The sequence below is a fragment of the Lytechinus pictus genome, chromosome 7 (genome assembly GCF_037042905.1).
Source record: "Lytechinus pictus isolate F3 Inbred chromosome 7, Lp3.0, whole genome shotgun sequence".
Lineage (NCBI taxonomy): Eukaryota > Metazoa > Echinodermata > Echinoidea > Temnopleuroida > Toxopneustidae > Lytechinus > Lytechinus pictus.
This window is the reverse complement of record NC_087251.1, coordinates 26,518,170-26,536,878: the sequence shown is the minus strand read 5'-3', so window position 1 is coordinate 26,536,878 and position 18,709 is coordinate 26,518,170. Positions and strand designations below refer to the sequence as shown.

The 18,709-nt window shown below is 35.2% G+C and overlaps 2 protein-coding genes across 2 annotated transcripts in view; one reads left to right on the top strand and one right to left on the bottom strand.

Annotated features, from left to right (window-relative positions):
• Positions 1-351: 351 nt before the first annotated feature.
• The window catches only part of LOC129264652 (protein farnesyltransferase subunit beta-like), a 32,939-nt gene continuing 14,581 nt past the window's right edge, over positions 352-18,709 (top strand). The window contains exons 1-6 of the mRNA XM_064102359.1: positions 352-518; positions 3,099-3,178; positions 3,775-3,939; positions 6,803-6,852; positions 8,648-8,744; positions 10,504-10,587. Coding sequence (XP_063958429.1) covers positions 426-518; positions 3,099-3,178; positions 3,775-3,939; positions 6,803-6,852; positions 8,648-8,744; positions 10,504-10,587 — 569 coding nt within the window. The 5' untranslated portion in view covers positions 352-425. The remainder of the gene's footprint in view (positions 519-3,098; positions 3,179-3,774; positions 3,940-6,802; positions 6,853-8,647; positions 8,745-10,503; positions 10,588-18,709) is intronic.
• Positions 13,791-18,090, bottom strand: LOC135154748 (protein PFC0760c-like). Its single transcript, XM_064102358.1, has 3 exons — positions 17,736-18,090; positions 16,782-17,438; positions 13,791-16,115 (listed from the first exon to the last, which is right to left on the bottom strand). The coding sequence occupies exons 2-3, from the start codon at positions 17,344-17,346 to the stop codon at positions 14,992-14,994; spliced, it is 1,689 nt and encodes a 562-aa protein (XP_063958428.1). The 5' UTR covers positions 17,347-17,438; positions 17,736-18,090; the 3' UTR covers positions 13,791-14,991.

The window sequence follows — 18,709 nt, the reverse complement described above, 5'->3', positions numbered from 1 at the left end:
TGTCGAGGACCCCACTGGAAATAAGCTTTCGAGCTTTCGTGGGTCATCCTGTGCAAGCCTGTTGTTTTAATGCGCTATACTGTATATATGTTATGGTGACTTGCCAAATAAAATCAATCAATCAATCAATCATCATCATCATCATCATCATCATCATAATCATCCCCATCATCATCATCATCATCATCATCCCAGTCATCATCATCATCATCATTAAATCGCCATGTATTTCCATAGCCATCGCCATCATCATCATCACCATCACCATCATGCATCATCTTCACTTCATTTTCGAGCGATCTCGAGATCGCTTTTGCGCTAGTAGCAGCAAACGCGTATGCACATCGCACATGCATGCACAGCCTTCGAATCTTGAATCATTTCTTGAAACTTCACAAACTGAAGCTGACGATATTTCTTGTAAGATGGAGGCAGCTAGATGCATTGAGAAAGAAATCTGGCTTGGGAATCAGCGGTTCCTTGATGATGGTGTTCCAACTTCAACATCTGAGCAACAGGTTCGTGGCAGTAATTGATGATTTGGGTCAAAATCAAACCGATAAATCCTAGCCTTAATATAAATACCACACTTATTGACTTAATATTCGTGAGATATGTGCAGACCCATACGTTGAGATCTGTGTACAGTTTATAGTGCAGTGCATTATTAATTAGAAAACTAGTGTGGTCGCCAGATATGTTTTTAAAATTTAATATTGTGTTGACTTTGCAATGATAACCGAAATGTTTTAAAATGAATATTAAGACACAGTTTTATTTGAACATGGAAAGTACTCCGGAAGGTTCATAAAGTTTAAAGTTCTAATGTTATATTAATTAAATGACATGAATGGCACTATAAGAATAGATTAAGACACAAAAGTCATCATTGTCATTGATTGAATGATGATCTGGATTTAGACAGCTGAATTCTGTCTGTTTGGAGGAGATTTGAAACTTAGAAAAAAAATACATTTTTACTTTAGTGAAGCAAGATGTAATCTGGTGGAATGCCGACGAAACAGAAACCGATGCTTTTGGTCAAATTGAGAAGGAAAAAAAATTGAAAAAGTTTTAAGTCTGAGGTGTCGTTAATTTGTCTCTTGAATTAAAACATTTAAGTTTGAGATATGATAGAATTCAGTGTGATATGGATCTGTATCTTTATGTATACTTGCGAGCAGATCATGATTGTGGCATGCATGCAGAAGACAGCTTGTTTTTTATTTCAGAGCAAACGAAATGCGAAGCAGTATTAAAGGACAGGAACACCCCAACAAATAGTTGATTTTAATAAAAGGAAAAATATCCAACAAGCATAACACTGAAAATTTCATCAAAATTGGATGTAAGATAAGAAAGTTATGACATTTTAAAGTTTCCCTTCATTTCACGAACCTTTGCACATCCTGGTTGGTATGCAAATGAGCAAACGGATGACCCACTCACTATTTCTTTTGTATTTTATTATATGAAATATGAAAGATTCTAATTTTCTCATTGTCAATGTCATGTAATTTTTTTTCCTTCATGAATATATGTGATCTACTATTAAATTTTAAAAGTTTATGGTTAAGTGAAGTTGGTCTTTATTGTCAAATTTAAAAAAATAGAAATATTGTATCATTTGTATGATTCAAACAACGAAAAACAAAATTAATAGTGAGTGAGAGACATCTCCGACTCACTCTCTCATTTGCATATCACTGAGTTGTGTATATAACTGTTTTGTGAAAAAGGAGCAAAACTTAAAAATGTCATAACTTTACATCCGATTTTGATGAAATTGTCAGCATTATGCTTGTTTGATTTTTCTCTATATCTATTCAAATCAACCATTTTCTGGGGTGGACTTGACCTTCAAGAGACAAAGTTGTAAAATTTTCTGAATTTATAACAAAATATGAGATTCCTCATGCAGAACCTGTGGAAGCGATCTTCATATTTTTGCTGCACATGAGTAGAAATATTTTACGGTAGGATAATACTTCTTGCAACTTGAATTTTTTTTGTGGACTTGTTTTGCGGATAGTTTGCGAGGGGATTCATCATGAGATTACTTCCATCAGAGAGCACATCTATCATCTTGTCAGGCTAATTAGAATCTGGAAGAAAATCATCAAATTTTTTGCAAAAATTACCTCTAACATTGCAACTTATCTTGATTTCCATCTCAAACTGTAATATTTAATGTGTAGTTTTCTATGAATTGCAATCTATGTTTAGATTTTAAGTAATTTTTAAATAAAATACAAAGTAGAAATTTTCTACAACACAAAATTAGACTTTGCATGGTGATTCATCCCAAAAGAGAGTTATTGATATTACATTCCAATGCATTATGGACATTTCAGCATTAGGGTGGCCTGGGCTATACAGTTTGCGAAATAATTATTTGACCACTCTTCTACTTTAAGGATATGTCCTTATAATTATTTTCCAAGCTGTAGGCAGGGTATATCCCTGCAGAGGCAAATAACATATACATGACATCTTCACTCCTTGCTTGCCTGTGCTGATCTGCCTGGAGGCGGTGCACTTATCTCAACCTCAGGGTACATTTGAAGGTTTGCACGATGGTATGGATGATCGCAGGAGTGGTTTACAGTACACCATGTGATAGTCCTAGAATAATAGGAATAAAAAAAGTGGATTGAGTTAGAAGTGGAATGGTGAGGCGAGGAAGTGGAAGGTTAGAAAGTAGAGCATTCATTCGTAAAAATAATAATGAGTATATTTAGTCCTGAAAGTGGTTAATATTCAAAATTTTTGACTGACACTGGATTTCTTTATTTTACTGGTTCTCTGGTTTCCTCCAAAAAACTCAGTGGTAGCCATTCATTGGTTTAAAAAAAATCCACAATGTTATGACTAAGATCTAGTTCAATGAAATGGGTAAACACCAGCATTTCCCCCTGCCATTGCATATTATTTATTTGCTCACCGAAGTGGCAGGAATATATGAAAATTCTACCCAACATTCTTTTGCATGGGGAATTACATTTGGTGATAATCATTTAACCTGGTATGCAATATGGTGAAGCCTTTTTTAAAAATGTGACCATTCTTTTGATTGTTCTTTTATTTTGCTCATGCAGGAAGATGTTGAAAATCTAGTTGACAACAAGTTTGCCATGTACAGGGCTAGGATCAAGAATTTGGCTCCTGAGGACAAAGGGTAAGGGTGCTTGTAGCTCAAATAATACAAGAATCTGATTGTGATTTAGAGTTCTGAAATGTCTTTTGAAATTATTATGAATATGCTCTGAATATCTCAGTTTTAAAGATCCTGACTGGATCCAAAAGTAAAATGGACAAATCATTTACTAAACGATAGCTTATAAACTACAAAACACAGCAATGTATGTTTTGTGAATTATCACTGCTTGCCAGCTGAGTATTTTGCTTGAGAATGGTTCCAATTATCAGGCTTGGAAAATAGGCTTTATTGTGCTTTCAACAGCTTCAAGTCTGTGACGTCATTCTGTATCAAAAGTGTTGTGATTACACAGGTTTGTACACAGAAAAACTGGATGATTTTTTTTTTTTTGCTTTCCAGATTACGTATTTAATTTTCTTCACTTCTATCATATATATAGATTTTAAAAAAAGCTTTTCTTGTATGCTTAGATTGATAAAACCTACAGATTTTTACTTTTTTTTTTACATGTTTTAATTCCAGTGCCAATGCCTTGTAGCTTGTAGAGTTTCCATTGGTAGATTTTGCTTTTAGCTCAGATCTGGATTTTTAAATGTTTTCTGTTTTATTCCCAGACCTCTTTTAGAGCGTTTCAAACATCTTGCTTATCTCAACAAAGGTCTATGTTACCTCTCGGAATCCTATGAGGTATTGGATGCCAGTCGACCATGGCTATGCTACTGGATATTACACAGCCTGGAGCTATTAGGAGAAAAACTTACCCCTGAGCAGTCCTCAAAGTAAGTACTGACAGTACGTAGTTAATCAAAAGATTCAAATCTGGTTTTCTCCTCTTAAATGAGGACAAGTCCACCCCAACAAAAAGTTGATGTGAATAAAGGAAAGAAAAATCCAACGAGCATAACACTGAAAATTTCATCAAAATCAGATGTAAAATAACAAAGTAATGACATTTTTAAGTTTTGCTTAAAGTTGAATTAAGAAGACGATTCCAAATATTGAGATATTTACATTAATAGCAACCTTACAACCCCCCAAACACTAAGAGGTGATTCGACCCCCCATTTTCTTTTTTCAAAATAGTGAATTTGAACGATTTATCCCTACCCATTTTCCCTGAGTTCGCGCTCCTGCAATGCCTACCGAGACGGGTGTTCTTTGAGTGTGACGTCACCGGGGGGTATTCGGTCTCGGTGTAGTAAACAAGGCAGTGCCGCTTTGTGTACTATGCACGTACGCCTTCATATGGAATAACTGCAGTTGAAGTTGTATCTGCGAGCCATAGAACTTGCAAAGAGGAAATGATTAAAATATTTGTGGCCGTACTATTATTCCAAATATGTAAATTCCCTCAGAATGATACCATAGACCCTAAAGGAATAATTTCAAGGTGAATAATATGAAATTTGATCGAGATCTTCTCACCAGTCGATAACGTAGCAGACGTGTTATTATGACATATTTATCCGCGTGTGACGCGGCTCTTGCAAAAAAACACAGTTGGTTGCGGAATTGCCTTGTGCCGACCGGCCGCCCGCTCCGGCGCAGCTAGCTGTCGAGCTACCGTACCGCATACCTTTCTTGTTGTCTTCAACCATAGATATGTATACTAATTACTATAATATCCCTCTGTCTTCAACTCACTTGCGAATTGCGTTTGTATGTGTGCCGGTGACCCCTAGCGTAATTAAATATAGAAAACAACTCAGAAGGCCGAGAAAGAATAATACGTTTGGTTCAAGATTGTTCTGTGGAATGAGCTATGAGTGGAAATGATCCAGAGGATATAAAAGTGGAGTCAAAGACAAAAGAAAAGAAGAAAAAACGCCAGGGGATCGCTGCACGGCCATGAACTAAGTCGACGTACCAGACCATAACAGTACACTCAATGCCTGGGTGTTGTGTCTACTAGTATTATGCGTTCAGCGCGCACTGAGCGAGAGCTGAGCTAGCCGCCGGAATTACTTTCCAGCTATTCACTTCATTGAACATCGTGATAAAATAAATGAGAAATAGTGAAAATATCATTCAATAACTCACTGTTTGCTATCTTACATCATGATTGAAGAGTTCATGATGGCTATTCATACTGTTTTTTATACAGGGAAAGTAAAGATTTGTACATATCAGTCCTATTTGTTTGATTTGAGTTGCTTTGAAACAAAATTGTAAAATATCTTTCTCTCTCTGCATAGCATTTCTGTATGACATTCAGGCACCTCTTATACTAAATTCCCCCCGGTGACGTCACACTCCGAGTGGCTTTTCTGTACACTCGTCTCTCGGGCTCTGACAGGTGGCTAATTTCATAGACTTTCAAAGCAAAATATCGAGAAGGCAGAGGATTTTTGTGACATGCTATCTGTTTGAACAACTTAAACTCACCCCCTTCTTAATTCAACTTTAAACATTTATATGCACATTCTCATCGGTATGCAAGTAAGGGGACAGATGACGTCACCTACTCACTGTTTCTTTTTTATTTCGTTATATGAAATATTTTAATTTTCTCCTCATTGTCATATGAAACAAAGATTTATTCATCCCTGAACATGTGGAATTACCATTGTTTTTATTATTTTGTGGTTCAGTTTAATAGTCATAGAAACCTGGCAGCATTTTACAAAAACTTGTGTTAGTTTCAAATCAAATGAAAATTGCAATTGATCTAAATTAGTGTAGGGATATGAGTTTTAGATCAACACAGTTTGAATTTGATTTGAGTAATCACAACTCTTTGTAAGACAATTCTAACTGTTAGCCCAGAAAGGACTCAAAATCTACTTTATATCTTAAAACTATTTGTATCCCTTTTCCAAAACTCATTTTACAAATCCACATTAGTCTCTCTAAAATCAGATTTCATTAGGAGATACCAGTCGATACACAAAGATGTGCAATCAGTTGTTGATGGTATAATCAATCCAGATCATTGCTTCGTGTGTATTTTGTTCAGAAGACTGACTAGGGACCAATTAGAATTGTTCTATCATGTTTAATCTTCATCACAAACCTTTGCGAATGTGGTCTTGGTAGGATTCATTTCTTGAATGCACTGGACACTTTATATTACCATCAGAACTAAAGCAAAAGCTAATAATAACCAAATACCTCTGGAAGTATTTGAACCAATATTTACATGGCATGTTATTAAATCCAGGGCTAGAGCACCTGTCCTTTGAGTTAAGTGTTTGATTCCTAATAGAGTCATTCCAAATATTCAGGGCTTGTGATAGACCAAGATGGCAAGCTGATCACCTCTGATGTCCATCTCAACTGCCTTGTTGCCCTTGACACTATCACCAGCTGTGTTTTCTAAGGCACTTTTTCAAGAGTCACTTGCCCTCATGAGGGCTAATTGTGAGGTCCGAATAGGTAAAGAACAATATAAATAGAACTCTTATTTATCAGCGTTTAAGATAGAAGAAGGCTCAACATGGAATTACTGTCACTTCTTAGAATATTTGCTTTGAACATTCACCAAACTTTTACTTGTATGAAAACCTTTTGAGGCTGAAGACTTTCCCTGGAGAACTTTACTCATTTATATTCTTGGGGTGACCTCATATCACATATCATTTTAAGAGATAAGCTTCCCCTTTGATAATTATTTTTTGTTTTTGTCTCTCTTCCTCTTTGCAGTATTGCCCAATTCCTTGGTAAATGTCAATGTCCTGATGGAGGCTTTGCAGGTAAGAAAAATCAAAATTTAAACTCATATCTTTTTCTAATATCTTACAAATAAAGATAAGTCGTGGTAATGACATTGAATTCTTTGAGAAACAAACACAACGTAATAGGGGAATTATTTATTCTAATGCACCTAAATATTTCTTGAGCTGCCTGATTCTGAATTTCCACATAAATTAAAAAAAATTGTTTTACTTTTCTGAGAATGACCAATAGCACAAAAATGTTGACTACACACAAATATTGATCCCAAATATTTCAGCTGTTCTTTGGTCAAAGTTTGAATGTAAAGGCATCTGATGAGGTATCCTTTTCATTTTAATTTTTTTTAAGAACTGAAAGCTCACAATATTCTTTGATCACTTTCCCCACAACTTGAGTTCTCCCATACTGCATTTTGATCCTGAAAAATGATTTGCTGGCATAGTGATTATTTTAGTTTAGCCTGAGAAACCTCAATGAGAGCTCTGAAATTCAGGAATTCAGTGGACAGTGGTAAAGAGCAGTGGAGAATACAAAACTTCAAAACATATGCACAGCAAATTATAATTTTTACATTACCACATTAAGGAGATAATGAATTATTATGGAAATTGTGACAACTAAGCAAAGACCTAGTGATCAGGGGCCCATCTTACAAAGACTTGCGATTGATCCGATCATCGCAACTATGGAAAGCCAGCAAATGCATGTTTGCTTAAATTTTTTTCTAGATATGAATGTATAGATCCATAAATTCATTGATTTCTTGACAGTTCGGTGTGTTCTCCTTTGTTTACAAAGGACATTTTGCACATTTCCTGTAGAAAAAGTTATGACACTGATGGATTTCCATAGAGTTACGATTGATTGGAACAATTGTAACTCTTTGTAAGACGGGGCCCTGATATTAATACAACCATCCTGTAGTGTTTGTACTGCAATAATGTTTAGTAATTCTAAGATACTTTGTTACATATGACTTTGTGTCATTCTGCTTATTTCATGTCTTAAGGTATCATCATGAATCAGGAAATGATTTTAAGCGATGTAATATAGATTGAAAATTACAGGCCAAGTCAAGTAATTTCAATTGTGATGATATTCATATGGGATGCCATAATTCGAATTGTAATTGTAAAACTTGAGACACTTTTTAACTTTGAGGTGCTTATTGAGAAAAGAATTTCACAAAATACTGCTTGAATTTTTCATAATTTGAAGATAAAGGTATTGGGAAATGTTCCCTCATTCTATGGATAGTATATTTCCTCTTGTTGGCCACTCATAAAGAACCAAAAACAACACTTGTGATATTTCCTGAGGCTGGATCCTGGTAAAATTGCTGGGATCAAATTTCAACTTACAGTCAACACCATTATTGTACAATGTGGGATGGAAATTATAATGGAGCACTCCAATCCAAATATTCCTTATTCCAATTTGAAAAACTGAAGTAGAATTGTTTGTTTTTATTTTATGTCTGTACAAGCCAATGGGTTTATGTAGATATGTTTCATCACAAGCTTTGTTTAACTTATTCAGCATACTTCTGATATGTTTTATTCCCTGGTTTTGATCTCTCTTTCATATTTATGCATATTACTAGATACAATACTGGAAATTGTATGTTAATGGAATCTCAAAGTCAGGCAAAATAAGAAAAATATCCGGCTTAAATGCTATATATTTCTTCAAACATAAACATAGTTTTAATCCATCGTTGAGGTACCCTTATCATGAGACAATATGAATTATAATTACCAGAAGTGCTATATGTAAAAACAAGTTTACATTGTATACCATGTTACTGTACAGGTGGTCCAGGACAGATAGCCCATCTAGCCCCTACCTATGCTGCTGTGCTTGCCCTTAGTACTCTAGGAACCGAGGAGGCATATAATATCATTGATAGGTAAGAATGGGCTTACTTGGAGTAATGAATGAAAAATATTTCTTGGTAGGTGGTAGGTCGGAGGATCCATTCATGTACCTTTCATACTCTGTTTTTATATCTGACTCAGATTTGCAACTCAGCTTCTGTAAACCATTATTTTATGGTCTAGTGGCAAACAGCCGCTCCTTGTCTTTTGAATGCGCAACTGTAATTTTGTCCAATTGGTTTTGTCGCAGAAGATGCATCGCAAATCTGAAGCTACCTATTATCTTCAACCAATCTTTCTTGCTTTTCACCCTCACTATTGTTAGGGCGAGATAATCTACAGATATCCAGGCATATTAGTATGGTAATTGATGTGCTATAAAACACTCTTCATTGGAGTGTCAGGTAGTCCCATACTTATTGCAGGGTTGTTTGATTGGAAAATTTAGATTGGAAAGGATTGGGGACATAGCAAAACCCTGTGAAATGGGTTGGGTTAATGACCTCCCAGTTGACCTCCCAATTTTTCAGTAAGCAAAATTTTGCTGGTGTGTAAAGCATGTTAAAAACAGTTTTGCATAAATGAAGGATGTATTTAAATATTGCTTGTTTATCAATTCTGATTCTTGATATACATGTACATTACTACGGTGTACATCAAAGAAAATATGAATGAGAAAGAAATCCACCTAACAACAGAATGCAAGTACTGCTGCATTTTAATTCACTTACTTTTCATTTTTAATTCATATCCCATCAAACAAAGTTTGAAGGGGGCGTCAGCGTATGGTCTGACGTTCAGCAAACTGCAGATCTTGCAGTTTGAACTTCTTTCTCAGTTTTTAACAAAATTTTTCTGAAATATGGAGCACACATAGGTCTTGGGTTAAAGATGTGCAAGATTTTGTGTTGCCATGGTAACAGTATATTATGACAAAAATTTGGTAAATATCGTGCGCTTTGAACTACTTCTTCTATTTTTAACAAATTATAATGAAATATGGTACACATATATTGGTCTTGAAGTAATGATAGGCAAGACATATTTTGCCATGATTTGGAAACTACATTGCCAAAGTTACAGCATATTATAACAATTAATGTATGGACATCTTGCAGATTGAACTACTTGTCCATTTTATGACCTATGCTCATGAAATTTAGCACACATAGATCTTGAGCTAATGTGCAAGACATATTTTTCGCATTTGTCAGAAATTGTGCTGCCCTGCATATTATGGCCCAAAACCCAGGAAAACTCATTGCGGATCAAACTACTTCTCCAGTTTTTTGGCAAGTGCTCTTGAAAGTTTTCACCAACATTAGTCTTTGAGTAAAAACATGCATTTCCCTTTTCCAAATGGGTTGGAAATTGCATTGCCATGGTAACTGCATGTTATTGCCAAAAAACCAGGAAAACTTATTGCTGATTGATCTACTTCCTCAGTTTCTTACCATTGCCCATGCAATTTGGCACAAACATTCATCTTGGGTAAAGACATGCAAGATTCATTTTCTAAATGTCTTGAAAACTGTGTTGCCCTGGTAACAGTATAGGGTGGGGGTATTCATCACCTTCAGTGATATTTCTAGTTAGTTCTAGATATGAGAATAGTGCTCTGTGAACAATTCTAAAAACAATAATGACAAATTTGAATATTTTCTAAGTTCAGTGTCAAGTGTTATGAAATGTTTCATGAAATGCTCTCCTTTTGTTCATTTTATCCACGATATTTGATTTTGTCTAAATTGATTTTGATGTGTACAATGCATGCTTTTTTATATTCAACAGACCAAAGCTTCAATCTTACCTCCTGAGAATGAAAACACCAGAGGGTGCTTTCCTTATGCATAGTTCTGGAGAAGTGGATGTCAGGTAGGTACACTATCTTTCACATGTTTATTTTATCATATTTTTTTTTTTGGGGGGGGTCAATTTTATTGTGTAAAATAGATTTATTCATTGCACACATTAGAAGAGTCCAACAGCTATTGTATTTCACATTACACATGCCACCAATTTTCATTACAATGACAAGCCTACTTTTCTTTGTGGGTTCACAGTTTGTTTGTTTTTTCCTAGATAGTATATGAACTTTTGGTAGTGACAGTGTTAAACTGTGTATGCAGTTTTGTGAGTTATGAGTGAGAATTGATTTATCAAATAGATTTTGAACTGAATGATGAATTTCGAGTGCAGGAAAGAATAAGAATTAAACTGTAGAAGTAGCAGTGAGATCTTAGGAAGCTAGTGTTTAATTGAGGTTTTTAATCACCTTGAAAGAGAAACCTGGGACTGTATTCTGAACATTGTCTTTCATCAGAGATAAGACAGAATCAGTATTCTGGTGGATGTTATTAATTTTGTAATAAAATTGTCACAAATTATTGTCTCTTCTCTCTAGCGTGCACAAAAAATATGCGGTCCATAAATGCGCATTATCCCCCCCCCCCCAAAAAAAAAAGGTAAAATATATGACAGGGTTTAGCTGTCATAAATGTTGTCGTTTCTTTTAGTACCATAATATCTCAATACCATGCCAACTATATGTCAATCATACATTATTTAGATTAGATTGTTGTATTAATTTCACTCATTATCCATGTCTAATTTCAAATATATTTTTTCATGCTACAAGTAATTAGGCCCTACATATTAACTCCTCCTTTTTCTCTCTTTTTCTTTTTCTTTTTAGTCTCTCTTCAAAAAATTATTCTCAGCTCTCTATCTATCTTTATAATCAAGCGCACCAATATACGCGAAGTCATGCGATGCCAGCTACTGTATTGAGGATGCGCCCCACATTCCCCAGGCCTTACTATTGGTTAGAAGGGCTCCAACTCAGAACTAACAGTGATTTTGATCGGTTTGCCTCCAAAAAGATGGGCGTAAACTTAGAATACCGATTTGAAATGACAAAATTTATGACAGTGTTCCAGAAGACCACCCCTGGTGATTAATGCATGGTGTTGAGCACTCTGTGGTTGACTAATCTCAGGATTAACATTAATGAGTGACATCACAATAAGGGTAAAAATTGATATGTTTCTTAGCAAAATGGTGCTCGATTCTAGCTAACTGCTATGGTCAAGACCACATTTCATGATTAATGCTTGTACCTCTCGGCTCTGACTAAAAACCAGAATATATAGGATGAATGTAGTGGGCAGTGGCATTTAAACAAAATGCACATTTGTTAGTGGATTTTTCTGAATATATTTGAAATCAAGAATACTTCATGAAATCTGCATAAAGTAAACCATAATCTACCATGCCCACTTGAATACATACTATTACATTTCTTTTTACTAAATCACTCTTTTCTTTTGTTAACAAATTTTTAAAACATGTATACAGTGGTGCTCAAAAGTTAGTGAACCCTACAAGAAAATGAACATATCTAAAGTGTTCAAGTTCTGCCAAGCATGTTTTAGTATTTAATTGGGAAGTCAGGTGATAAAATATTACATTCAATAATGTTTGTTTTTCTGGGCTCGCCGAACATTGTAGTGTTGTTGTCTACATTCAACAGTCAGCATGATGGAGTACATTTTATGTTGGGTTTCTTTAACTTTTGAGCACAACTGTATCTTTTGTGTCTTATTCTCAGATATCTCTCTCTCTTTATCTTGTTACCTGGTATGCCTTTTTGATAATTTGATGACCTATATCTTTGGGGAAACCTTTTTCATTCAATTAGTTGAGGATGAATATCTTTATTCTTTTAACTCTCATACCCACCTCTCTGTCTCTCTCTATCTATTTCTATCATGGTTATCATCATCACTCGTCATCATTATCATTGTCGTCCTCATCATTATCATCATGATCTCTATCAACATTCTCCTTACCATCCACATCACCATCATCATCATCCACATCATTATCATCGTCATCATCCACATTATCATCATCCACATCATCATCTCATCACCTCCCATTAATCTGCTTAATTTACAAGCAATCGCACATGTGTATCCGTCTTATAATTTGGAAGAAGCAGGTTGATTTGCCAAGATTCCCACCATTTCATATAATTGTTCCCACTTAAGGACGTTCCACAGTTATGTTTGTGCGCATTATGATCTGCGCATAGTTTACACTCTGCGCGCTGACGTCACAATGGATGAACAGGTGATTAATTAGCTGCGGGTACGAGCTGATTTTTCTCATCTTCTGCACTTAAACTGCAGATCCGATGCGTTATTTCATGAAGCTAAAAAAATTAATTATTCCATGGACCATTCAAAAAAAATCTCAACAATTTCCAAATACTTTACTCTGCAGTGCTGCCAAGAATCACGAATATTACCCCGAGTTTGAATAAATGGTAGAGTGGTTTTGATTTTTTCTTCACATAGATACAAGGCATTCGGCGCATTTTTGGTGTTTTAAAAAGCACATTTGCTCTAATAAAAATGCTGATAGTTTAAAAACAAGCACATGAACCCCTATTTTTTAATGTTTGTACCTTTTAGGTATACCCTCCTCTACAACTCTGCAAATTTTGGTGAAAATGACATGGATTTTGAATAAAGTGCAGCATTTATTGTACGTTTGTAGTTTGTGGCTGAAATTTTACATTTTTTAGATTTGGATTTTGTTATCTTTTACGACATTTTTAAGAACTGACAGTGCTGTTAAACTTAAAATTGCAAATAAATAGCACTATAAATAAATTCTCCATTCTAACGATACAATTATTAACTATCTCGCCAAATTTGATGACTTTTTCATGTATTTTGACTGAGTAATAGAGGTTTAAACTCATTGTAGTAATCTTGGGCGGTCTAAAAATGCCAAATTCTTTTGAATGCGCAATTATTAAGAACATCAATTTGGGTGAACTTTGAAGCTCTATAGCAAAAAATCAAGCACATGGACCTATGTTAATTTTTGCATATTTCGAATATTAAGGTTCTTAAGTATCTATGTGCAAAGTTTGGTGAAAATGACATGGATTTCACTTTAACTGTGCAACGTCCTTAACATGTGGTAAGGGCAACAGGGCTCTATGTGCAGTATTCGTAGGTGTTCAACAATAAAAGTGGAATAAACTGCTACTGATATAGCTACCTAAGTTTCTAAAATTCATTGCATAGCATTTTAATTTTCCAAATGTTTTATACAAAACATATACTGTACATGTAGATTTCAAATACACTGAAGAAACCAATGTTAAGCAGACAAAGATTTGCGATTAATCTTTAAATTTGAAAGAACGATTCTGATTGGTTCCTAGTCAGTCAACTGAGCAAATTGCGCATGCAACAAAGGTCTTGATAGGTCAGTTCATTAAGCGATTAGTCACTAACCTTTGTGTTACGGAGCCCTGTATAGTAATCATGAAGTATTACGATATAAAGAAAGGACCATGTGTATGATTTAAAACGTATGATGGTCTAAAAAAGAAGCATAACGGTTTCTTCTTTTCTTTTTTAACTCATAAGTACCTGTCCCCTTTCCCCTTTTTCAAATAACATTCTGTTAGTTTTTATTTTGTTTAAAAATTTTACTTTTATGCAGTTGTTGTTAGATCAGTTATATTGGAAGACAAATTAATATCAGATGAATTCACTTCATGTTTTCACAGTATTCTTGAACTGGCACAGGTCTTTGAAAAGTTCATATTATACAATAGTTATCCAATAAAAATTGACAAATATTTCTCTTTTTTAGCATTCTTGGTTCAATATACTTTATTGACATTACATTTGCAATGTGCTATCCTTCATACATACTGTGTTTGATCATTATGAGAGCCATGTTCAATCCCGTTCTTGCCATTTTTCTTAACAAAACATATTTATGCCTTTTAGGGTCATGGAAAAACAAACAATTAAACAACAGCAACAAAGATGGTATAGTACAAATGTACATGTACACAAACAATAGTAAATCACAAGCAGCAAACAACAAAACAACAAAAAGTAAAGACAAGAATAGATTAAAGATCATATAGACGGGGAACTGACATAACATATGTCTTCACTAATTTACAAAAGAGCAATAAATTCACAACTTTTGCAAAAGAAAAGAAAGCAAAGACAAAATGATTACCTAAACTTTTAATTGAAATATTTTGCAGATTTTTACAGGCTCTTTGTTTGCTGAATAGATTGTGCAATGATAATCTGATTGAGAGCAGCAATAATATACTTTCTTAACATTTGAAAACTTGAAACATTAACAATTTCCATTAAAATCATTTCAATTTGGATTGGCAATGTGTTGTTATTCATATTTTAAGAATGAGACACAATGTTACCAGGTTTGTTATCATTTATCATCAACATTATCATTATTATCATCATCATTATCATCATCGTCATCATCATCACTAATATCATCACCTTCATTGTCATCACCCTCCATTTCAGATTCAAAATTTTCAGTTGCAGTGTCACCTGCAGCAGTGGTATTTTCTTCTTCAATTTCATCTTCACTGTCACCATAGTCACTGACTCTGACGAACATGTCTTCATCCTCTTCATCGTCAGAATCTTTTATTGTGTCATTATCAATATCCTCAATATCCATATGGCTGAGCAGATCATCGTCTTCTTGGGCTGCATCAGAACTGTTGTCATCTTTGCTATTATTGTCTTCCATTTCTTCATCCTCATCGTCATCTTCATTATCATCATCATCGTCATCTTGATCAGTTGAATTGTTCTCTACCTGTGATCCATCAATACTGTCTTCATTATCATCAGCACCATCATTACTGTTTTCATCATCATCCTCATCATTCTCACCATCATATTCATCACTATTATCTCCAGATCTCTTTATTTCTACAGAGTTCATTGTAAATCCAGAAGCTCTTGAAAATTGACTAGTAGAGCAAGCTGATTTTCTCATTTGTGAATTTATTCGACTAGCTATGAGAAATCCCCCACTCTCATCATCATCATCGTAGTCGTCATCTGTCCATCCCATGTCACTGTTGCCGTCATCACCATCATGATCAGAATCAGACCCACTAGTGTCCTCAAGGTCTTCTTGAGTGTACCCATCACTATCATGCTCAGAACCATTTCCTGTACCTTGATGCTGCACTTCAACATCCTTCAGCTTCAACTTTTCCTTCCCCATCTTCTTCCTGGACTTCAAGCTCTTTATTCCCTTATCCATCTTCTTCACTGATTTCTTGTGCATTTGTTCAGTCATGTTTTTCTGGCTCAAACCTTTCAACCCTTCTTCCCCTCCTGGTTCCTCATTATATTGACCTATAGGTGGAAGAACGATTGTCTTGGATGGGAAGGGTGAATCGTCGGTGCTCTCGCTGGTCCATGCTGTATTTGGGACAGGGGTCTTGCAAAGCTGATCAAGTTTCAGTGGCCTCTCTAACATTCCCAGGAGACCTTGTGCCCTTTGCTTCCTTTTCTGTCTTGCTTGTCCTGTTGAATAGAAAACAAGGAGGAAAGAATTTCAAAGAATTGTGAAAGATTTGCTTTAGAAAAAATGTTATATTCTGGGGTCTATTTATCATCATCTGCTCGTTAATCGTTCTGGATCATATTCTTTTGAAATTTGAAATTTACATATGGCTTTATTAATGTTGATCTACCGGTAGTAAAATTGATGAAAATGCGTCTTTTCCTGTGACCCATTGCCAGAAGGGTTGCTATTGAACATGATTAAAAAGTAAAACATGTCCAATGTCTGATTGGATTGAAGTCAACTTTAATACATTGTATGCTTGATTTTTTTTAAGTTGCTTTCAAGTATATTTCTATCCTGAACAGGCCCCTTATCTCATTGTCCCGCAGAATTCTTTTTTTTGACTGAATTATAGATGAAGCAAAGATTGAATTTGTTTGTTGCAATTCAAAATTTAAATGAAAACTCTTAAATACAGTCATACATAGACTGTACTTTAATGACATGCCAGTAAAACTGTTTGGTTAACATTTTGGTACTCTATCATTTTATGCTATATGAAAAAGGCCTCAGGATTAAACATTTCATAAAGACAGTTACGCTAGTGCATTTTATATTTTTTCATGACATCTTAGCTTGTTGCAACTGACTTATCTGAAATGAAATGAATTTTAAGATATTACCTGTTGGAGTGTATAAAGTGCGTGCCTGATTGTCTGTGGCCAACATCAATGGATTTTCTGTTCCGACAGAAGGAAGAGTTCCATTTGCAATTTTCATTCCGGGTTCTGAGCAAGTTCTAGTTCTGTGGTCCCATACAAAGACTTCCCTGTATCTCTTCAAAGGCTTCCTTCTCTTTCTTTTACTTCCTCTGCTTACATCACTCCTGGGTAAAGAGAGGCTACTTTGTCGTGATGCTGTCCTGCACTGACTTTGGATGGCAGGGAAAGGTTCCATGTGAGAATCTCTAAGACCCCTTTGGCTTTGTCTATCTTGATTAGGTGTTCTAGGTGGTACAGTAACATGATGGTTAAATGTCTTCTGGGATGGTAGTATAGGTAGGGAACGTATGCTAGTTGGTCTGCTCCCCTGCTGGCCTGATCTTTGTACAGGCTCAGAGAGTGTCTTGGTTTGGGGGTTGGTGCTCCAGCAGCGATTAGCCAGTTTCCTGACATCGGAGGTTGAGGCTGCCTGTACCCCAGGCTTGTCCATGGTATTGAGTGAAGGTAGAATCATGACTGGTCTCATCTTGAACTCGCCATGGAAAGACCTTTAACGTTCAGTTGATTGATATCAAATCACATGGGGCATGCGATTGAAGCTTGTTTAATTGATGAAGCCTAGAATCAATGGATAAAGAAAATCAATGATTAGGTGATAATCTCTGATAATTCTTTTCTTTGCATTTACATATGACTTCAAATGTATATTCTGATTCTATGATCTACAATCCTACCATGCATATTCAAAGTGGTAATTTCACTAACAATCATGCATTATTAGAGTGAGCAATTTTATGTTTTGTTTTGGAAAGAAAATTCAATACTTGCATATATTCTACTGCTGGTGTAAAATGAAGTAAAGGTAATGAGCATAAACTTTGTGGCACTATATCTTTAAAAAAAAATTGAACTTACATTCTTGTTTGATTCCATGAACATCTAGTTTTTGCTGGTTTCTTTTGACTCCTCTAGTGTAGCATCTGCAGAACATGGCAACCATTTTCTGTAACTATCACTACATTTGATTTGGGTAACACAATTTGTAATTCAAGTTTTTTTCAAGTTAAGATCTCAACTCAAATGTTTGCAAGGATGGTAATTACTGCTGAAGATAATATCAGCAGTTCACCTGCGACAGTACACGTCGCCAATCAAATGACCGGTGATGCATGGAATATGTACATTCCTTGGTTACCAACAATACTCTGTGTTTCCTGCATGGCTTGGTATGAATGGTGTTGTCACCGCTGCTGGGGTCCTGCTTTCCATTGAAGCTAGACCTCCTGCAGTAGCTTGTCATCCTTTTCATCTTCAGTCATCCAGCTATGCCTGAAGCCATAGACATGCTCTTTGCTCAGTAGAACTCTTGAGGCTTCTTACAATTCTAGGCTATGTTCATATGTAGCATCTGAAAGTATATTAGAATAGCCAAAGTTATGTACTGCCCTTTCACACGGTAAAAAAAAAATCATAATTTGAATGATTCCAGTGAAAAGTGAGGCTAATGTTAGTAATGACGAATTTTTAGCACGTGTGAAACCAAACTAGAATTGTGAACACTAATCACAAATTCAAATTCTACTCTGGAAGTGAATTCCAGTTAGGTTTCACTCAAATTACGGTACAAATTTTTTTCATGTGAAAGGTCCGATGATTCTAAAGAAAAATTGCAATCATTACAATTATGATTCAAGATTCACATTTGAAAAGGCCCCTTATGCTCAATAGGGATTTTCCAATTTTAGGCTATGTTCATATGAACATTGTTGATCCAGATTTGAAAATTGATTGCTTAGCCTGCATGTACATTAGAACACATGTTATACCACTCAAATTATAAGAGCTTACATACATTTTGAGTATTCATATCATTAATTTCAAGACTGAAG